Source organism: Quercus suber, unplaced genomic scaffold (genome assembly GCF_002906115.3).
Source record: "Quercus suber isolate HL8 unplaced genomic scaffold, Cork oak 2.0 scaffold_73, whole genome shotgun sequence".
NCBI lineage: Eukaryota > Viridiplantae > Streptophyta > Magnoliopsida > Fagales > Fagaceae > Quercus > Quercus suber.
Genome location: NW_027069538.1, coordinates 1,318,911 through 1,338,195, shown reverse-complemented (window position 1 = coordinate 1,338,195; position 19,285 = coordinate 1,318,911). Strand labels below are relative to the sequence as shown.

The 19,285-nt window shown below is 36.7% G+C and overlaps 2 protein-coding genes across 2 annotated transcripts; both read left to right on the top strand.

Moving 5' to 3' along the window:
- The first annotated feature begins 4,833 nt into the window (after positions 1-4,833).
- On the top strand, positions 4,834-6,575 carry LOC112037387 (pathogenesis-related protein PR-4). The gene is made up of 2 exons (XM_024070200.2): positions 4,834-5,282; positions 6,223-6,575. Exons 1-2 carry the CDS (start codon positions 4,848-4,850, stop codon positions 6,391-6,393), a joined length of 606 nt encoding a protein of 201 aa, XP_023925968.2. The 5' UTR covers positions 4,834-4,847; the 3' UTR covers positions 6,394-6,575.
- A 10,618-nt stretch (positions 6,576-17,193) lies between these two features.
- Positions 17,194-19,069, top strand: LOC112037375 (pro-hevein). Its single transcript, XM_024070184.2, has 2 exons — positions 17,194-17,651; positions 18,593-19,069. Exons 1-2 carry the CDS (start codon positions 17,241-17,243, stop codon positions 18,797-18,799), a joined length of 618 nt encoding a protein of 205 aa, XP_023925952.1. The 5' UTR covers positions 17,194-17,240; the 3' UTR covers positions 18,800-19,069.
- The last annotated feature ends 216 nt before the right edge of the window (positions 19,070-19,285 follow it).

Below are 19,285 nucleotides of genomic sequence, written 5' to 3'. Positions count from 1 at the left end.
ACAAAACTTGTGGTCGACAGTGTCAATGGAATGTTAGAATTTGTCTGCTACAGGTCACATCTGAGTATTATAGCCAACAATGTAAAAGAATATGGCAGCGGACTCCTGCACGTCCACACGCCTTTTCCCTTCCTTCAAGTACCCATGTTGTTTCAACTCATCCACCAAGTGATAGAACAAATCCAATGTCACGTGGAACATGTTATGACAATTGGTAGGATTACCATCCCTCACTTCAGCCATGTAATCTTTATCACTCAAAATGTTAGTACGCATTGGGCACTTGTCATAATGCCGCTGGAAATAAGTCACCATCTTGCCAACAAGTGGAAATACAAACCAAAACTCTTCCTCCTTGCTATCATAGTATGAATCTGTGTCTGCACCAATATCCATGTCATCATCACAGTCACTGACATCCATATCATCACCACATCTAGAAATGTCCATGTCATCATCGTTAAAGTGAAAGTAAGTATTGTCAAAATCTAACTGCCAGAAAGGATCATTGGGGGAGACCATTCTACCCTATACTCTACAAAAACCAAAGCATCAGTACCAATTCATTGCAATATGTAAACTGACACATTAATAAGTGGTACTAAAGATGCTGCAATAATGTTAGCACAACTCTCCTTGTAATGTAAGTACTAAAAAATAATTACCATAGAAATGATACAATACTATAAAAAAAAAAAAAAAAAAAAAAAACACCAAATACATAACAATAATTACCAAACCCATAAATAATTACCATAGAAATGATACAATACTAAAAAAAAAAAAAAAAAAAAACACATCAAATACATAACAATAATTGCCAAACCCACATACTAATGTAAATTGCATCAAGAAGAGAGCACCAAGTGAGAAAGCTCACATACTAACTTAAATTATGTCAAATCCACATGCATAGTTCACAACAATTACCATTACAACAAAAACAGCTTTAAATAAAAGTGTTCAGCTAAATAAGGCAAATACAACCAAAAGTCCAAGATTGTCTATGCACACACATAAAGTCCTTAAAAGCTACAACCAAGTGATTCACATCCAAATCACAATAATCAACATAAATTGAATTAAGAAGTCTCCATTAATTTTCTTGCTAATAAGCATAGTGCTCCATTCACCTTCTCCTCCTATGCTCTGGCATGCCCATGAACACCACCTATTTCTCTTTTTTTAGGAGAACCTCGGAGATGTTAATATAGGTGTCATCATCAAGATCATCGTATTGGTTCAGCACTTCTAAATCCCTCCCAAGGGAGCAAGGATTGCCACCACAGCCAGATTGTGCAACATGCTCGGAGCTATCCATAGACTTGCCCTTTTTCTTTTTAAACCATTCATTTGCTAACACAATGTACTCTTAAAGAGCAATGGTCATGTCACTAGCCCTATCCACTTTTTTGGCAACCTTCTTGCCTTTGCCTGTAGGCTCTTCAATGGGACATTTGTTCGCACATTAGGTTTGCTCTATAGCAAGGGGATCATCTTGGGTTATGCCCTCCATGTCAAGATTGTAGCAATCATCTCCACCCAACTGGGTACGACGAGCCTCATTGGCAATTTCCTCCTCTAAGGCACGCACTTCATTACTATCTGGGGCTAATGTGTTTGATGAAATTTGAAAGGCACCGATTGCAGCATTAGGGGCAAACAGTTGCTGTAGTCTGTCATAGCAAGGACATCCACTCTTCCGTAATGCAATTGCTTTAAGATCACCCTGAAATGACAAGATGTACATCAAAATCATACTAATACAAAATAGAAAATTACAAACATTCTTCCAAGGAATTAGGGTAGTAAATATAACATACCGCAATCACATGTGCCCACACCTCCTCAGAAGCAGTAACCATTTGGGTTGTCTCATCCGACCCCAACCCGGTATGGCTCAAAAGCTAGCTCCACTTTCTTTGTTTTTGCCTGAGCCTATTATGCTTCTAAATCACTTGCTTAGGGTGAAAACTCTTCCCCATTTGCTCATTTAGGGCATTCGTAATTAATAGCCAAGCTAGAGCCTTAAAAATACCATGTTCCATATTCCCCCTTAGTTGTTCATCCACTATAATGTCAATGAAAATTTTTCAATGTGGGGAGGCCACATTTTGTCGTCAAGATTCTGAGTTTCATGTACCATCTAATACAAATACCCAACACAATTGCTATATGTTAATATATGTGTGTGTGTGTGTGTATTGTTCTATGAATTGGCCACTTCAATCCTTTACTGGAATACACAAAAATAAAAGGATGAGGCGTAAACCATCTCATCTTTAGTTGAGGCTACAAGCAATAACATGGACTCTATGTTATCAGTAATGTATTCATTACTGATGATGACTGGAAATTCATCTCACAGAAGAGGAAAAAAATCAATGTTAGTCCTTCCAACATATCATAATGCAAGTAACAAATAACATGACATACTTCAATATTCTTCTTAATCAGGGCTACAAACAATACTTGTGACTGACAAAAAACATGCAACATTCAATAATATGACTATGACTAACAACAGTGATTATGACAAGTGCATGTAATGAATAATACTTCTAACCAATACTATTATACATAAGATTGACAATTATACTTTTAACTAGTATTTTACATGATACATCTAGACAATGTCAAAGAGGAAAGCATGCAGTAATTAATATAACTTTCATGTACTTTCATGAAACGCCAGTAGTCACCATCTTAGCTTCCATGTTTTTTAGTAAGGTTGTTAATTACTTTTGTAAAGTGTTTTTAATATTTAAGCTTGTGATGGCATTTAAGAAATTTTGGAATGGGCCAAGTGTAAAATGGGAGAGGCCTTCCTTTCTCTCTCACTTTCACGTACACCTCTCTCTTTTCCATGTGTTGCCATTCCCCTCCCCCTCTTTTCTGAGTTCTGCTATTAACACTGGGACTAAAGTATTCATTACTGGGACTAAAGTATTCATTACCCACAAATCATACCACAAGAAAGAAAGAAAGACCCACTTCAATAAAACATAAATAATAAAAAGAAAGACCCAGGTGCAGATCAATAAAACAAAAATTATAAAAAGAAAGAAAGATCAAAGATCAGTCCATGGAGAAAAACCCACTTCAACACACTCACCAATACCTGTGGGCAAAAATCAATAAAATAGAAATTATACCACAATACCCAAATCATACAATGGTCATAGACAATGTAGAGGGAGATAGAGATATATACTACACTTGGGAGAAGATCACAGAAATAAAGTGCTCGGTTTTTGCAACGGTGACAGAGCTCTAACTCGTTGGATACCAAGCTAAGACACCTTGGTATTCTGGTTTCGATTCAAATGCAGAGAACTCAATTGGGTTTGGTGCTTCGATTTAGATCGCTAGAGGCCAAGATTTGATGGAGCAGATGAAATGTGAGACAAGATGAAGAGAGGGAAGTGAGAAAGAGGGAAAATTTTGCTGAAATATTTTGAGGGAAGTGAGAAATGTTGAAGCCCAAATTTGCAACGGTAATATCACATGAATTATGAACTGATTGGACAACACATAGGTTATGGGCCCCACAAACTCCTTATATTTATTGTTGTTGCCACTGAGAATTAGTTCTCAATTTTTGAAAACACCTAATTCTTTCTAGTTTCCATCACTCTACTCAAATTTTTGAGTTTTGAGTGATGGAAACAAGTGTTAAAAACCAAGCCAAACCAAAAAAGAAAAAAAAAAAATTGTGGGATTCACGCATTTTGGAAACTCAGTGATGAAAACTGAGTGATATGATCCAAACAAACCTTTAGTATTTCCTCATTGAGGGCGTTTGGATTGCGCGTTGCGCGTCCATGTTTCCTCAATCCGCGTTTTCCCCCCCCTTTTTTTTTTTCTTGACCACATTATTTGACTCTGAGAGAAAAAAACACTGTGCATGAACAGTGCGTGCACTGTTTACGCACTGTTCATGTACTGTTTACGAAATAAAAAATATTAAAAATAAGTTCCACGGCACTATTCACACATTTAAAAATTATTTTGCTACAGTATTTTCAGTTTTCAGTTTCAACAATAATAAGTTCAATCCAAACGGACCCATTAAATATCTTGAGTTTAAACCACCCTCCCTATTGTAATTATTAAATTAAAAAAAAATCATCAATGAAAAATGTTGTTGAATATATTACGTCATTAGACTTTTTGCAGCAAAATGTGTACGCCATACTGGCTGATTTAATCACATTGAAGATTACAGATGTCATAAGGTTAATGTCTTGGATAATTCCTGCAAGAAGAATTATGGATTGGGCTCTAAGGGGGTCTCCTTCAAGCAAAAAAAAAGTTATTTAATAATGGCGGCCTTCTTTGTCATTGTGGAAGTAAAGAGGGCCATTTTAACTTCGGCCCACAATGGATCACCTGGAAGATCCCTCTCTCGATCAGTCCATGCAATAATAATAATGCAATCAAGAATTGACCGAGATGATCACGGCAGACTCAGCAGAATGGGTCACCGAAAATACTATTGAAATTGCTCGTACTCTTAGGTAAAGGATAAGCCGCAATTTATGACCAAAAGGCACCACATGATGACACTAATTTGGTTGCCCAAGCAGCCCATCTTGACCCTTAACCACCGATCGTGCAAGATTGTTGTCATTCTTTATCTATATTGGGCTACGAATCATATAGAAGTCTGTGGAGTCAATGTGGAAAGTTGCACTTAGTCCAGTCAAGGTCAAAATCGTACATAACATTGATATGTCATCTTATTCAAACTACAAGGTAAACGTAATTAATTCTAAAGACTCACCTCCTCCCTATAAATTCAAACACCCTTGAACCATATTTTTCCAAATTAAATTGTGAACAATATGGAAAGGCTTAGCTTTTGCTTAGTGTTATCTCTCTGCTTACTTGCTAGTGTAGTTGCACAACAATGCGGCAAGCAAGCTGGTGGCAAAACATGTGCCAACAACCTTTGTTGTAGCCAATATGGGTACTGTGGGACAGGTGATGACTTTTGTTCACCTTCCAAAAGTTGTCAAAGCAACTGTCAATCTGGCGGTGGCAGCGGCAGTGGCGGCGGTGGCAGTGTAGGCGGTGGGGGTGAGAGTGCCTCCAATGTGAGAGCAACGTACCACTTATACAATCCAGAGCAGAATGGGTGGAACTTGAATGCTGTGAGTGCATATTGCTCCACATGGGATGCCAACAAACCCTTGGCATGGCGTAGCAAATATGGTTGGACTGCCTTTTGCGGTCCTGTTGGGCCTCATGGACAAGCCGCTTGTGGCAAGTGCTTAAGGGTAAGTACTAAGTGGTGTGACAAGTTAACTTTCATGGTAGAATTATTATGGAAAATTATGGTAGAATTAAACTAGAATACAACAGCTTAGTATAATTTCAAGTATTGAATTTGAGTTTATTTATTTATTTTTATAATAGTGTAGTTCTTTTTGTGACAGATTTTTAATCGATATGGACTATTTTATATTTTTTATTTGAGAAATTTGACATGATGGGGTTGGGTTTTTTCTTCTCTTCTTCTTTTTTTTTTTTTTTTAAAAAAATAATTTTAAAAGAGAATTCTAATCTATCTATTCTTTATTTTTAGAAAAATATAAACTTTAAACAACTTTTGTGAAGATGTCAATAACTTGATCCTCTGACAAACAAAACTCAGACTTTGATTTCTTTTTGTATCACCAAATCATGGATGTAATGAAATTTGACAAATTGATATGCTTGCTAATCATGGCTAAAGAGTAAGTATTCTTGTACATTAGATCTGTCAAAATCGTGACATGGTCAAAAATAAACACGTATCACAGTCTTGATAGGTCTAGTTCATAGAAGTATTGGACCCATTCTTTATCTACTTGTCGGATGTAACATTGAAAACTATGCATAAAAGCTAACTCTATTTTTATTTTATTTTATTTTTCCCTTAGAGGGCTTCGTCAACAATGTGTAGGCTCACTAGAGACCATTAATTATTAAATTTGTCAGATTACGAGCTTGTTTGGCGTTAGTTTCAGTTTTTATGTATAGCTTTTTAAGATTTTTTTTTTTCTCGCATTTATTTTTTTTTTAATTTTCAAGATACAAGTATATTTTAATACATTTTCAGAATTTTTTTTTAGTAAAAGGTTAGATAAGTTATTCCTAAAGGGATACTAAGTGTATCACATTCTTGTAACGAGGAAAGTGAGAAGAAAACCACTAAGTTTCATTTATACTGTGCAGGTCACAAACACTGGGACAGGATCTCAAGCAACGGTGAGAATTATAGATCAATGCAGTAACGGTGGTCTAGATTTGGATGTAGGTGTGTTCCGAAAACTAGACACTAACGGAAAAGGCAATGCTCAAGGCCACCTTATCGTGAATTATCAGTTTGTGAACTGTGGTGATTGAAGCGCTGTTCTATTTTCATGATGTCCAAGTAGCCCAATGTCTCATAATCCATGGATTTGCCAAGAAATAAATGGAGCTAGTGCTTCTTGAGTAAGAATAAGAAAAGAACAAAACTGTTGGAAGGAAGTCTATGGTAAATGATAGCATTTGAATTTGGAAGGTGACTGAGAATGATTTAGATATATACTAGCCATTTTCGTTCTCTTTGCTTAAAAGTGGATCCACTGTGTTGGAGCTTTAACAAATATTATGGGTTTTATAAATATCACATTTGGATTTTGATGTGTGTGAATTTGAACCTTAGATTTTGTGAACAAATAAATCAAATCTTTTGGTTTTTTTATTAGAAAAAAATTTTCGTTGATAATTTCCATTAAAGCATGATGGATTTAATTATTTGATGTTACATGTTTTTGCTTAAATTAAAATCTTGCATAGTGATGAATATAGAGGTTGAAAGTAAAGCCTGTGTGAATGGGTTAAGTTGGGGTATTTCCTAATCTGAACCGATCTCTTTGTTTTGAAAAATATTCAACCTAATGAAAAAAAAAAAAGTTCCATTCATTATTCAATAAATTATTCGAATATACACAATTTGACATAATATTTCAATTGCATTACAATTATGTCTTAAAAAGTTAAAATATCAAAATAAATCTAACAAACAAATTTAAAGTAAATCTTAAATAAAAAATAAATTAAACTAAGAAATATATATAAACCTGCTAACAACGTTAGTTGTGACAAGTTAGTTGGGTTGAAAATTTTGCCAAACCAAATCCAGCACTACCCAAGTTTCAATAAATAAATAAAAAGAAGAGAAAAGAAAAGAAAGAGAGAAGCCAACCCAACTTTTTTACCCAGAGAAAGACAATTCAAGACATTGTATTGGGATGAATCGAGTTCGTTAGATTGGTGTAGTGAATACACAACCCTAGTTGAAAGTCAAATGAAAGCAAACCTAAGAGATGCAAACACATGCCTTCTTTATTTAAACATTTTAACAAACTTCTTTATGTCTTTTGCTTTAGATAAATATTCTATTAGTTATTCAAAATAGGTTAGTACATGTTCTAAACAAACAGGGTAGGACATACTTTCACCACCGAAAAAGAAAAAAAGGAAAAAAAAAAAAAAAGAGTTAATATATAACTAAAAACAGGAGGGGAACGTAGCGTAACTAGCAGTGGTAGAACATAAAACCTAACCCTTTTGTAATACGTATCCTCACACATATACATACTCCCAAGGACCCCAACATAGTTCATCAACTTCACTCTCTTTTATGTATTCCAATCTTTTCTCAATTTTCTTTGTATCTCAGTGTGGCACTAGTGTCAAAGATGATAAAAGTTGGAGAAAATGTTCAGAGACTCTTTGCAAATCTACGATCTAAGAGCAAGAAAAACCTCAGTATTTAGAGAAAGATCCATGAAAATAGGGTCCAAATCTGGGTTCTTGGCCATGCATGTGGGTGAAGAATGTAAGCAATCTGTGATTCCTAACAAATATGCACGTGTCTTCCAAAATGTTTCAAGCATTACGTACTCTTATCAATTTGAGGAGAAAATTAAGGTTGGGGACAGAGCCAATCACGTTGGCTTACTCTACACAGATGTATTAATTTCAAAATTCTATCCAATCATGCTAGCTTATTAGTCTGTTGACCTCTAAATTAGTCCATTAATAGTTGAAACTTTCTACAAATCATTTGACATTTTTTCTTTAAATCCTATATAAATCCAGCTAAGAAATACTCCAAAGCTGAATGGAAATCCTCCACAGCCTTGGGTGAGTCAGAGGTAAACTATTTGGTTTTATGTAGATTAATTTCCTTTTAAAATTATTACAAATAAAGAATAAAAGCATAAATCATCCAATATCAATGTGAACAGGACATTGAACCCATCAGGATAAGACAGACAGAGTGAATGACAATTGAGATTATGGAGAGAGAAAGCTTGAAACGTTCTGATGAGGAAACAAATAATTTGGCCCGTAGTGCTAAGAAGTTTAAGGATAGCCATCAGGTGGAAGGGGATAAAGGAGATAAGACTCACGCTAAGATAGGAAGCTACAGAGACAAGTTGGTGGGATGTATTCCTGGGGCTTTTGAGAGAGCTTTTAGGTTTGATAGTGATATGCAAGAGGATGTTGAATCAGAAAATGAGGATGAATTGGCTTAAGATGGCAATCTCAGAGTGTGCTTTTCCAGGGAAGAAAAAACTCGTATGAGAGCACCTTGGTATATATCAAGGTTTAATCATCAAACCTTTTGGAAGGAAGGTGGGTTACCCATATCTGGTATCTAAGATTTGAAGCATGTGGAATCCGAAAGGAGGCATGGATTGTATAGATTTGGGATTTGATTTCTTTCTAATCAAGTTTGAGCTCAGAGAAGATGTGGATTACATACTAAAAGGACGGCCTTGGTTTATAGGTCAACATTTCCTTGCCATTAGACAGTGGGAGCCTAAATTCCAAGCATCCACAACAACTCTCTCCTCAGTTGTAGTTTGGTTAAGGTTGCCAGAGCTACCTATTGAGTTCTATGAACATAAAGCTTTGTTAAAAATAGGTAGAGTTATTGGCCCTGTTTTACGTATTGATGCTAATACTGTTAACGGAGTTCAGAGGTGGTTTGGCTGTTTATGCGTACAGGTAAATCTTGATAAGCCACTTGTTAAAACCATAATTCTTGGGAAGCTTAAGCAGGTCATTTAGTATGAGGTTATTGGCACTCTTTGCTTTGAGTGTGGCCGAATTGGGCATAATAGGGAAGCTTGTCCTTTTTTGGTCCATGAGAATGGTAAGAGCACTTAGGAAGGTCAGGGTAGTGGAAGTCATGATGAGCAGAGAGATGGTGCCGTAAAATCTGCAGTGGAGAAGACGCCGGTCTGCCAACAAGAAGTTTATGGTGACTGGATGTTAGTGACTTAGCGTAAGCCACTGAACAGAGCCCGAGAGAAGCCAAATGACTCTAGTTTGAGCCAAATGGGTGAGTCTTCTCACACGTCCTATGATAGGAGCTTGTCTAGTACAGGGGATGGTGTTAGGGCAACTGGGAAAAGAAAGGCACCATTCTTTCAGCTGGATAGAGTGCATAGAGATAAGTCTAAGGGCAATCAGTCCTATCAGAACATGACAAGTGATGGGAAGAGTATTTTTAGGAGGGAAACCCATGCCAGCACTAAACATAAAGCTAAAGGAGTTGTTGACATCCAAAGTAGTTATATGGGCCTAAATAAAGAGAAGGGTCTTTTTGTATTTGGGGTTAACTTAAGCCCACCTAAGGAAGCTGGGATGGTTCATTCACTTGGTTATGTATCACAAACAACATGGACTGATTTAAAGCCAGGTATATGAAATAAAGCCAAGGAATCAAAAACTTTGAGTTTCATCAAACATAGAGAGGTGGGCGTTGTACTACAAGGGCAAAATAGTCCCAATCAAGGACAAGACAATCAAGTGGATCAAGCAGGACCCAATAAAGATTTGGGGGTGGTTCGACTTGGAGCTGATGCTGGCATGGAAAAATTTATTTTCGTTGACAGTGGAGAGCAGAGTGCTGGGTTACCTTCCATTGATGAGCACGACCTGGGAGTTGACCTCGAATCCGTGGTAGAGGTTTGTAACGGATAGCCCAGCTATTCTGCCACTCCCACCACCAAGCTCAGTCTCGTCAGGGACAAGTTCAGGGGAGTTGCTCTCGAAAAAATCGCTGACCGAGATAGAGAAAGAAGAGATGGTAATGGCGATTTCAGTGAGGAATATTCTCATAGACAAGACTGTGGAATGCTTTATGATGGGGAGTCTGAACAGGGTAAAGATGATACAAAGTGCAGAAGCCAAGATACAAGGTACCATTCTCACCAAAATGTCAGTAGGGCAGAGGGGCATAGTTCACCACTCAGTCACTCTGTTCTGAGAGAGGTTGGTGAGTAAGGCAGAGGTGATGGAAGCATGGAAATTGAGAATCATTAAGGATTTATCTTCCTTAGTGCTTTTTGATCCTACTAATTACCCTTTTAAGATGATGAATACACTGATATGGAATTGTAAGGGTGCTATGAAACCCTAGTTTAGAAAAAATATTTTGGATTTGGTGGAGTGGCATGCTCCAATGTTGATGGTAATCATAGAAACTAGATTGAGTGGTGCTAAAGCTATGGAGATGATTGAGTCCTTACCGTTTGATGGGTCGATGGTAGCTGATACTATTGGCTTCGCTAGTGGCATTTGGCTTCTCTGGAGGACTGATATGGTACATGTGGAAGTCTTGGCTTTAACTGACCAGGAGATACATGCAATTATCCGGGTAAGGTCTCAATCCCTTAGCTGGATTATTAGTGCCATTTATGCTAGTCCTAAATTTGTAGAAAGATGCATGTTATAGGATAACCTTAAATTGATTGCTACTTTGCATGATCTGCCTTGGGCTCTTATGGGTGGCTTTAATGAGGTTATTGCTGAGGAAAAAAGGTTGGGGGTAATCCAATCTGTCAAAGGAGGGTGCGGGCTATTATAGATTGTATGAATGAGTGTCAAATGATGGATTCGGGGTTCTCTGGGCTCAAATTTACTTGAACTAACAAGAGTGAAGTGGGAGGTCTTATACAGTGTAGGCTGAATAGGGTTTGGGCTAACCCTGACTAGAAAGCTACCTTCCCTAATGCTACTATTACTCATCTGGCCAGAGTTAATTCTAATCACTGCCCTTTGCTTCTTAGCTTGTGCCCAACTATACCTAATGCCTCCAATCGGCCATTTAGATTCCAACCTATGTTGCTAAGTCACAATGATTTTCCTGCCATTGTCAAAGATTCTTAGGCTGGCATGGAATATGATCTTATGGGTGCAATCACTAGATTCACTCATAAAGCTCAAACTTGGAATAAAGAAGTTTTTGGGAATATTTTTGCAAAAAAGAGACTAATCATGGCTAGGTTACTGGGGACTCAAAGAGCTATTGCTAACAATCCTAATAACTTCTTGATCAACCTCCAAGATCAGCTGTCAAGAGAGTATAATGAAATATTACAGCTTGAAGAAGAGCTGTGGGCCATGAAATCAAGAGTCAATTGGACCATTTTTGGGGAGAAAAACACTTCTTATTTTCATCTATCTACGTTGGCTAGAAGGAGTAAGAATAGAATAACCAACATTATGAATGATGAGGGAGAGTGGGTGCACAATGTGGATCAAGTCCAAGAAGTGTTTACTAATAGTTTTGTTAAGCTGTATCAAACTAACCAAATAGTCTGCCCTTTAGTGCAGAGTTGGGACTCTGATTGGTGTATGAAGCTAGAAGAAGATGAAGCTAGTTCTATGGGTCTGATGCCATCTGATAAAGAGATTTGGGATGCACTCAGATCCATGAAGCCTTACAAAGCCCCGGGGAGTGATGGGATTCATGCTAGTTTCTATCAGAGGTTCTAGCTTGTTGTTGGGGAATATGTGAGAAACGAAGTTAAGAAATTTTTTGCTAATCAAATAGTGCCCGTAAACCTTAACCAAACTCTGATTGTGCTAATACCCAAATAGTTGGGTCCTGAGACAGTTAGCCAATACCAACCCATTAGCTTATGTAACACTATATATAAAATCGTTTCTAAGATCCTTGTTCAAAGACTTAGACCTCTTTTTCCTAGGCTCATCTCTCCCATGCAAGCTGTGTTTCTGAAGGGCAGAAAAGGCTCAGATAATGTTATTATTGCCCAAGAACTTGTCTATTCCTTGGGGAGAAGGAAAGGACGAGAGGGGTACATGGTGGTGAAGATTGATTTGGAGAAAGCCTACGATCGCTTAGAATGGAGCTTTATCAGGATGGTGCTTATCCATTTTGGGTTTCCTGATAACATTATTAAGCTCATTATAAGTTGTGTGACAACTACTTCTACTTCTTTACTCTTCAATGGAAGCAAGCTCCAACCCTTTTGTCCATCAAGAGGTATTAGGCAAGGTGATCCTATTTCTCCTCATCTATTTCTCTTATGCATGGAATTTCTTGGGGCTCAAATTACTAGGATGTGTGAAGAGAATAGGTGGGATATGATCAAAGCTTCAAGGAATGGTCCTAGCTTTTCCCATGTGTTCTTTGCAGATGACATTTTACTATTTGCCAAAGCCAATTCTAAGAATTGCAACACCATTATAGAAATGCTTAATAACTTTTGTAACTTGGCTGGGCAGAAGGTTAATTACGGTAAATCTAGAGTCTTCTTTTCTCCAAATGTTACTAGTAGGAGAAAAAAGACTATGTGCATAAGGCTTGGAATCATGGATACCAATAATATTGGTAGATATTTGGGTTTCCCCATCATTCATGAAGGTAGAATTGGGAATGCCTTCAATTTTATTCTTGATAAAGTCCAAAGTAAGTTGGCCGATTGGAAAGCAAGTTTACTATCGAGAGCTGGGAGACTTGTGCCTGCTAAATCAGCTGCTACCTCTATAGCTGAGTATTTTATGCAGTGTCATAGCCTCCTGGCAAATATTTGTGATTCCCTTGACAAGATGATGAGAGATTTCATTTGAGGCTCAACTGAGGAAAGAAGGAGAATGCACATGGTAAAATGGAGTACTGTTACACTACCTAAAGAGTTGGGAGGTTTGGAGCTTTTTTCAATGAAACATAGAAATGAAGCCATTTTAGCTAAGTTTTATTAGAGGCTTGCTCATGAGGAGGGAAAGCCTTGGACTAATATGTTGGCAGCTAAATATCTTTGTCCTAACAGAGTGACTGAAGAAGGAAGAAACTTGCCATGTTCTCGGATTTGGGCAGCATGTAAAATGGGAGGACTAATATATGTAAAAGGCTTGAGATGGATAGTCAGAAGTGGGGAATCTGTTAATATGTGGAAGGATTTCTAGTTACCTTGTGGGAGGTTGAGGGAGCTTATTGAGGGCCCCTTAACCCGAGGAGAAGATGAGTTAACTGTTAGACAATGTTTTGATGAGAATCATGTGTGGATGCCTTCAAGCATTTCTTTTGAGCTCCCAAGTAATGTGCTTAATTCCATTCTGGCCATTCCATTCTTGTGAGCCTCAAAATAGTGACAGTCTCATGTGGGCCTATTCCAAAAATAGCTATTTTTCTATTCAAGCAGCCTATCTTATAGCAAGAGGCTTAAACCCCCTGAACCCAGTTTCTTTGTCTTTCAAGTGGGTTTGGAAAACTGATATCTTCCAAAGATTCAATTCCTAATTTGGCTATGCCTCCATAACAGTCTTCCCACGACTTATGTGCTGGCTTCAAGAGGTTTAAACCTCGATACAATGTGTAAAGTGTGTAACAGGAGTTTTGAAACCATAGAGCACTTGTTCAAAGGATGTGAGTTTGCCCTTCAGTTCTGGATGCAAGTTCAAGTTCCCCATTGTTACAGACACTCTTTCAATCTTCCCTTTAATGAGTGGCTGGAATACAATTGCAAGGATGTGATGAATACAACAGTCAAAGGGATGCCTTGGAAGGTGTTATTTCCTATGGGTCTATGGCACTTGTGGATTCACAGGAATGACTTTTTGTTCAAGACAGGAACAATTAATTCTCAGGTTTGGAGAAAATGTATTCAAGGCAATGCTGAATTCTTTTCAATTAGGCTGGTGACTAGGACCAAACCATTGTTTTCAATACAATGGTTCCTGTGGGTTGGGAGAAGCCACCGAGAGGCTGATTGAAGCTTAACACAGATGGTTCAGCTATGAAAAATCCAGATAGAGCTGGTGGAGGGGGTTTGATCCGGGATCATGATGGGGCTTGGCTGAAAGGCTTTGCAAGGGGGCTCAGGTACACTAATAGCGCCTTGGCTGAACTGTGGGTGCTTAGAGATGGGTTGATTCTTGCTAAGGAGATGGGGATTCAACAGCTAATAATTGAACTTGATGCTTTGAGTGTTGTGATCCTTTTGAACAATGACATTGAAAATTCATTAATGGAACCACTCCTAACTGATTGCAGGAACCTTTTGAAGGAGTTTCCCTGCAAGTGCGTGATCCATGCTTTTCAGGAAGCAAACCAATGCGCTGATCTATTGGCTAAAATGGGAGCACAATCATTGTATAGTTTTGATGTTTTTTGTAACCCACCATCTATGGTGGAGGCTATTTTGGCTGTTGATAAAGCTAATATGTATTGTTATAGACTTGTAAATCCTTAGTTTTAATTTTAAATCATGGTTTACCCAAAAAAAAAAAAAAAATGTGAACAGAATATTTATGCAAAAATTAAAAAGAAAAATATACAAGGATTACAAATTCGTTCCTAACTTCCTATTATGTTTCTCACAAGCTTTAAGTACAATCTCACTATTACCAGGTGTGGTCTCCAAACTTGTGAGAGCTGATGTCCTAAACAAAGAATTTGGGCCCCCAATTTTTTTATTAGTGGGTTTCCTAACAATTCTACAGGAAACAACTTCAAACTCAAACTGGATAGTCCAATTTCTATTATCTCTATGAGTTTTTAGACCTACACCCCCTTTCCTTCTGATTGTTCTTCTCCCTTCTTTACTCACACTCCTCTCTTTGTTTTCTCTCCTTCCCCATTTTTTCCTAATTTTTCCAACCCTCTTCTTGTCTGCCTTCCATCTCCTTATATAGTCTCTCCTTAATGGGGTTCTAATCATTATTGTTTCACCAGTTTCCATGCATTTCTACTTTCACTAGAATCCCAAGAAACCATCATGCCTTCTGAGGATTCTTTTGAAACTTATTCTAAATGCCAAATAACATTCGGCAACAAGCTCCCTGAAGGCACTAACAACTCTTGGCAACCAATTTGAATTTAATCATTTGTTCATCGATTTCCCACGACCTCATCAGTCAGTAGTGGGTAGAACACTATGGGATTCTCCCAAACGATAATTTCTAAGTCTTAACATATGTATTGTCAGGCTGGGCTCACTCCAACTAGGTTTGGGTCCACTTCCATCTTGTGGGCTGGCTTTGGCTACTCAAGTCAATCTTGGGCTTTAGTTAAGTGGGCCGGTACTAATTTTCTAGGCCCAAGCCCCCCACACCAGGTTTTTGGGGTGCAATACTATTTAAATTATGAACTTAATATTAACAATAATAAACAAGATTCACCAGTGACAATATTATTTTTTTTTATTTCATAATTAGGCCCCACTTTAACTCTATTTGTCCAAGAAACATTTCTTCTTACATGCTCAAGAACACCTTTACATGTCAAGAGTATTATAGCTTAACTAATTGACACCTGTTTTCATGATATTCAAGGTTTAAATCCCTCCTCTCACTTGTAACTATGAGATTATCCCTCTTCCTCCCCAAAAAAAGAAGACCTGTACATGTGTGTAATTGGAGTGCACTTCCACTCAAAATATTGCATTTCATATTAATTGTTAGGGTAAAATTTTAACTAATCTTTTTAAATCAAACCTAAATTTAGTGATTCTTCTTCAAGTATGTTTTATAACATATTCTAGCATACAATCAACATGCATTTCACAGTACACATGCATAAATTAACAAGACAATCACCCAACATGTGATAGTATGTAATTACCATTTTAAAAACAAAAGATTAATCCTGAAATATTATACAAGTGAACCATCCAATTTAATTAAGTTGTTCTTATTATTTCATGTAAAAAAAGTTCCAACTACTAAAAAATTAAGGGATAGCATTTACAATACTTTTTAAAACATTAATTCAAAATGGGGTTTTTGTTGAGCAAGTTCCAATTATGCCTTCAATTGGCTGCAAAACGCAATGAATTTAGAAAAAATTATTTGAAACTTTTATTAGACCCTCACTATGTATGGGGACAGAGATGTATAGCTCCCAATAATTTTTAGTAAATTTCTAAATTAGTTACAAAAATAATAAATTTATATAGTAAGTTTTTTTTTTTTTTTTTTTTTTTTTTTTGTATAAAAAAAATTATAACATATAGAAAACTTAAAAACTTAAACCCAATGTGTATTAGTGTATGAGTCTAATTGTGTTATATTAATCATTTTTTTTATTATTATTTAATGTGAAACTTTATTCACATCTGTACTATATGCCTAACAAAAACTGTTAATGCATATGGTATTCGTCTTAATGATTGGAAGGTCAACCATCACTTGGCTCCTTAACACCTCCACCCCGTTTTGTTTAGTGTTTACATCATGCATTGTTTTTGCCTATTTTTTTAGATTTGTATTTCTCATTTTCTGTTTTGCATAATCCCATTATAAGTTATAACTATATAATAATAATTATCGTAATAATGACAGTTTTCTTCCTTTTCTTTTTTTTTAAAGAAACACAATAGTATTCTAATTTATGAACAAAATGTGGAATATTCGTATTTATATGCTACATGCACTCTTTGATGCCAGAGATCTAGATTTACTTATTACTCATTTCCAAAGGTTCGTTGTGTTCCTACCAAGAAAGACAAAAAAGTCTTAAAGGTGAGTAGGAAAGCTTATCTAAATGCATGAATCATGATTAAACAAAGCAGGCCAGGTACCTTATCTTCTGACTTTCAAAGTTTGGCCTTTTCCTCTTTATTAACATTTATTTGTGGCCGCCTCACATGACTTTTGACAACAAACCATACGCTTAGGCTTAGCCGCCTCAGATTATCTTCATGACTATGTCCACCGTCGTTCCATGCCACTTGATCAATTGAATAATCACATTCCACCAATCTTGAGGATTATTTTGGCCCAAAATTGATGAGTATGTAGTCCCCATAAGCACACCAACATTACACCTAGGTCCTAATGTATATCCAATATTAGTGGTATTTTGGTAATTCTAACTTGGGCACCCTTATCATATAACCCCAAGCCATCTTAGACCATGGTGTGCTTTAATTGAGCAAAAAATGGAGAGGCTTGGTCTGTGCTCAGTTGTTTTGTTGTGTCTAGTATCTAATGCAATAGCTCAACAATGTGGCCGGCAAGTAGGTGGAAAGACTTGCTCAGCCGACCTATGTTGTAGCCAATATGGCTATTGTGGCACAACTGATGACTACTGCTCACCCTCCAAGAACTGCCAAAGTAACTGTCAAGGTGGTGGCGGTGGCGGGGGTGGTGGAGAGAGTGCATCTAATGTGCGTGCAACGTATCATTATTATAATCCAGAGCAACATGGGTGGGACTTAAATGCTGTTAGTGCATATTGCTCTACTTGGGATGCTGGCAAGTCCTATGCATGGCGTAGTAAGTATGGATGGACAGCTTTCTGTGGCCCGGCTGGGCCTCGTGGCCAGGCCTCTTGTGGCAAGTGCTTGAAGGTGAGAAATGAAACTGATTTTTTCTTGCAACATTCTTTAACTTGATACTAAAATATGAGTAGGCTAGCTATTTGCTAATGGGGTTATTGATAGACAATTGTTTCAAAACCGTGTTCAATTGTTTCATTAATTCAACGAATCTTACCCACAAAAAGGGTCGATGTTTCTTGTCTATCTTACACCTTTTATTAGTTTTTACTTTTAATTTGCTGCTGTACACCCCAGTTGGTCAGGCATATACATAGAGACCAATAATTAATGCTAATACCAAAAAACTTCACACATATTTTGATACAATTGTTTTACGTGATAGACTATGATTGGTATAGAAAAATAGTAAATTCATGTGATAATAATAAATAATTAATCATAATCTGCAACATAAAATAATTATAGCAAAGTTTGTGATATTAACATTATCTCTACAGGGACACAAGTTTGTTAGAATTATGTTATGTTACAGTGTACCCTTCTTTGCTACCTTTGAAAAGAGTAAACGTCTCCTCTAAATTGTTTGGAGGATTTTTCTATTTTTCTTCAACTTATTATCTCGGACTAAATCATATGACTTATTTAATCATTTAACTAAATCACATAACTATTTAATATGCCATATGATTAAAAATATAACTGATTTAATTAAATCCAAACATTTTTAAAGATAAACTTTATCCCTTTGGAAATTTGCATTTTAAAAACATCATCCTTTTGAATCTTAGTTCATGAACCTAAATACATAGATCGTTAAATACTCATTTGATAGCCCACCAATTAGAATAAATCAGGATTAACCCAAATTCAAAGGCACTAGTAAACAGTAATTGGTGTTGAACTGGAGTATTGATTGTAGTGATCAACATAAAATTTCACTTCAATAAGAGAAAGAGTATCCATAATGGTTAATAATTGATGATCTCGATCCTATCTTGACTCGTATTTAGGTGACAAATGCGTGGACCGGGGCACAGACAACAGTGAGGATTGTGGATCAGTGCAGCAATGGAGGGTTGGATTTGGATGTTGGGGTTTTCCAACGATTGGACACAGATGGAAGAGGATATGCTCAAGGCCACCTTATGGTGAATTACCAGTTTGTGGATTGTGGCGATGGGTTTAACCCTCTGCTTTCTATTATCAATGATCGATAGAGATTTTATGCATAAAATGTAAGAAGTGACTTTACAATGGGTTTGTTAATAAGGGCGCAAATGGCTATGAGGCTTGCATGTTTTGTTGTGAGTAGCTATAAAAGATAAGATGGCAATTGCTTAATCTTTAATTTTCCTTTTTGAAATTTTGGATAGAAATAATAATTATTGTCATCTTGATTTCTTTCAAGTCATTTTGAAAGTATATCATATGCTAGGATTGTAATGTAATCATGTATGTATAAGATAGAATGGCATGTGTTTTGTTTATTTTTCGGGCTATATGCGTATTTCTCTTTAGTAGAGGTCTATTGGGCTTCTAGATTGCAAAACATGAAAAAGCCCTCTTTCACTTAAAAATCCCCTCCCCTAATGAAGATGAGTTTGGGCGTACCCAATTATATTTTTGTTTTTTCATGAATACATATTTTTATTGTAAGAAGATAAGCAATTAAGCAAAGACCAATGGGCCCTAACCATCCCATC

Coding starts and splice junctions, on each gene's coding strand:
- LOC112037387 (XM_024070200.2), top strand. CDS start 4,848: ATGGAAAGGCTTAGCTTTTGCTTAGTGTTATCTCTCTGCTTACTTGCT. Junction 5,283..6,222: donor CTTGTGGCAAGTGCTTAAGG/GTAAGTACTAAG, acceptor TATACTGTGCAG/GTCACAAACACTGGGACAGG.
- LOC112037375 (XM_024070184.2), top strand. CDS start 17,241: ATGGAGAGGCTTGGTCTGTGCTCAGTTGTTTTGTTGTGTCTAGTATCT. Junction 17,652..18,592: donor CTTGTGGCAAGTGCTTGAAG/GTGAGAAATGAA, acceptor ACTCGTATTTAG/GTGACAAATGCGTGGACCGG.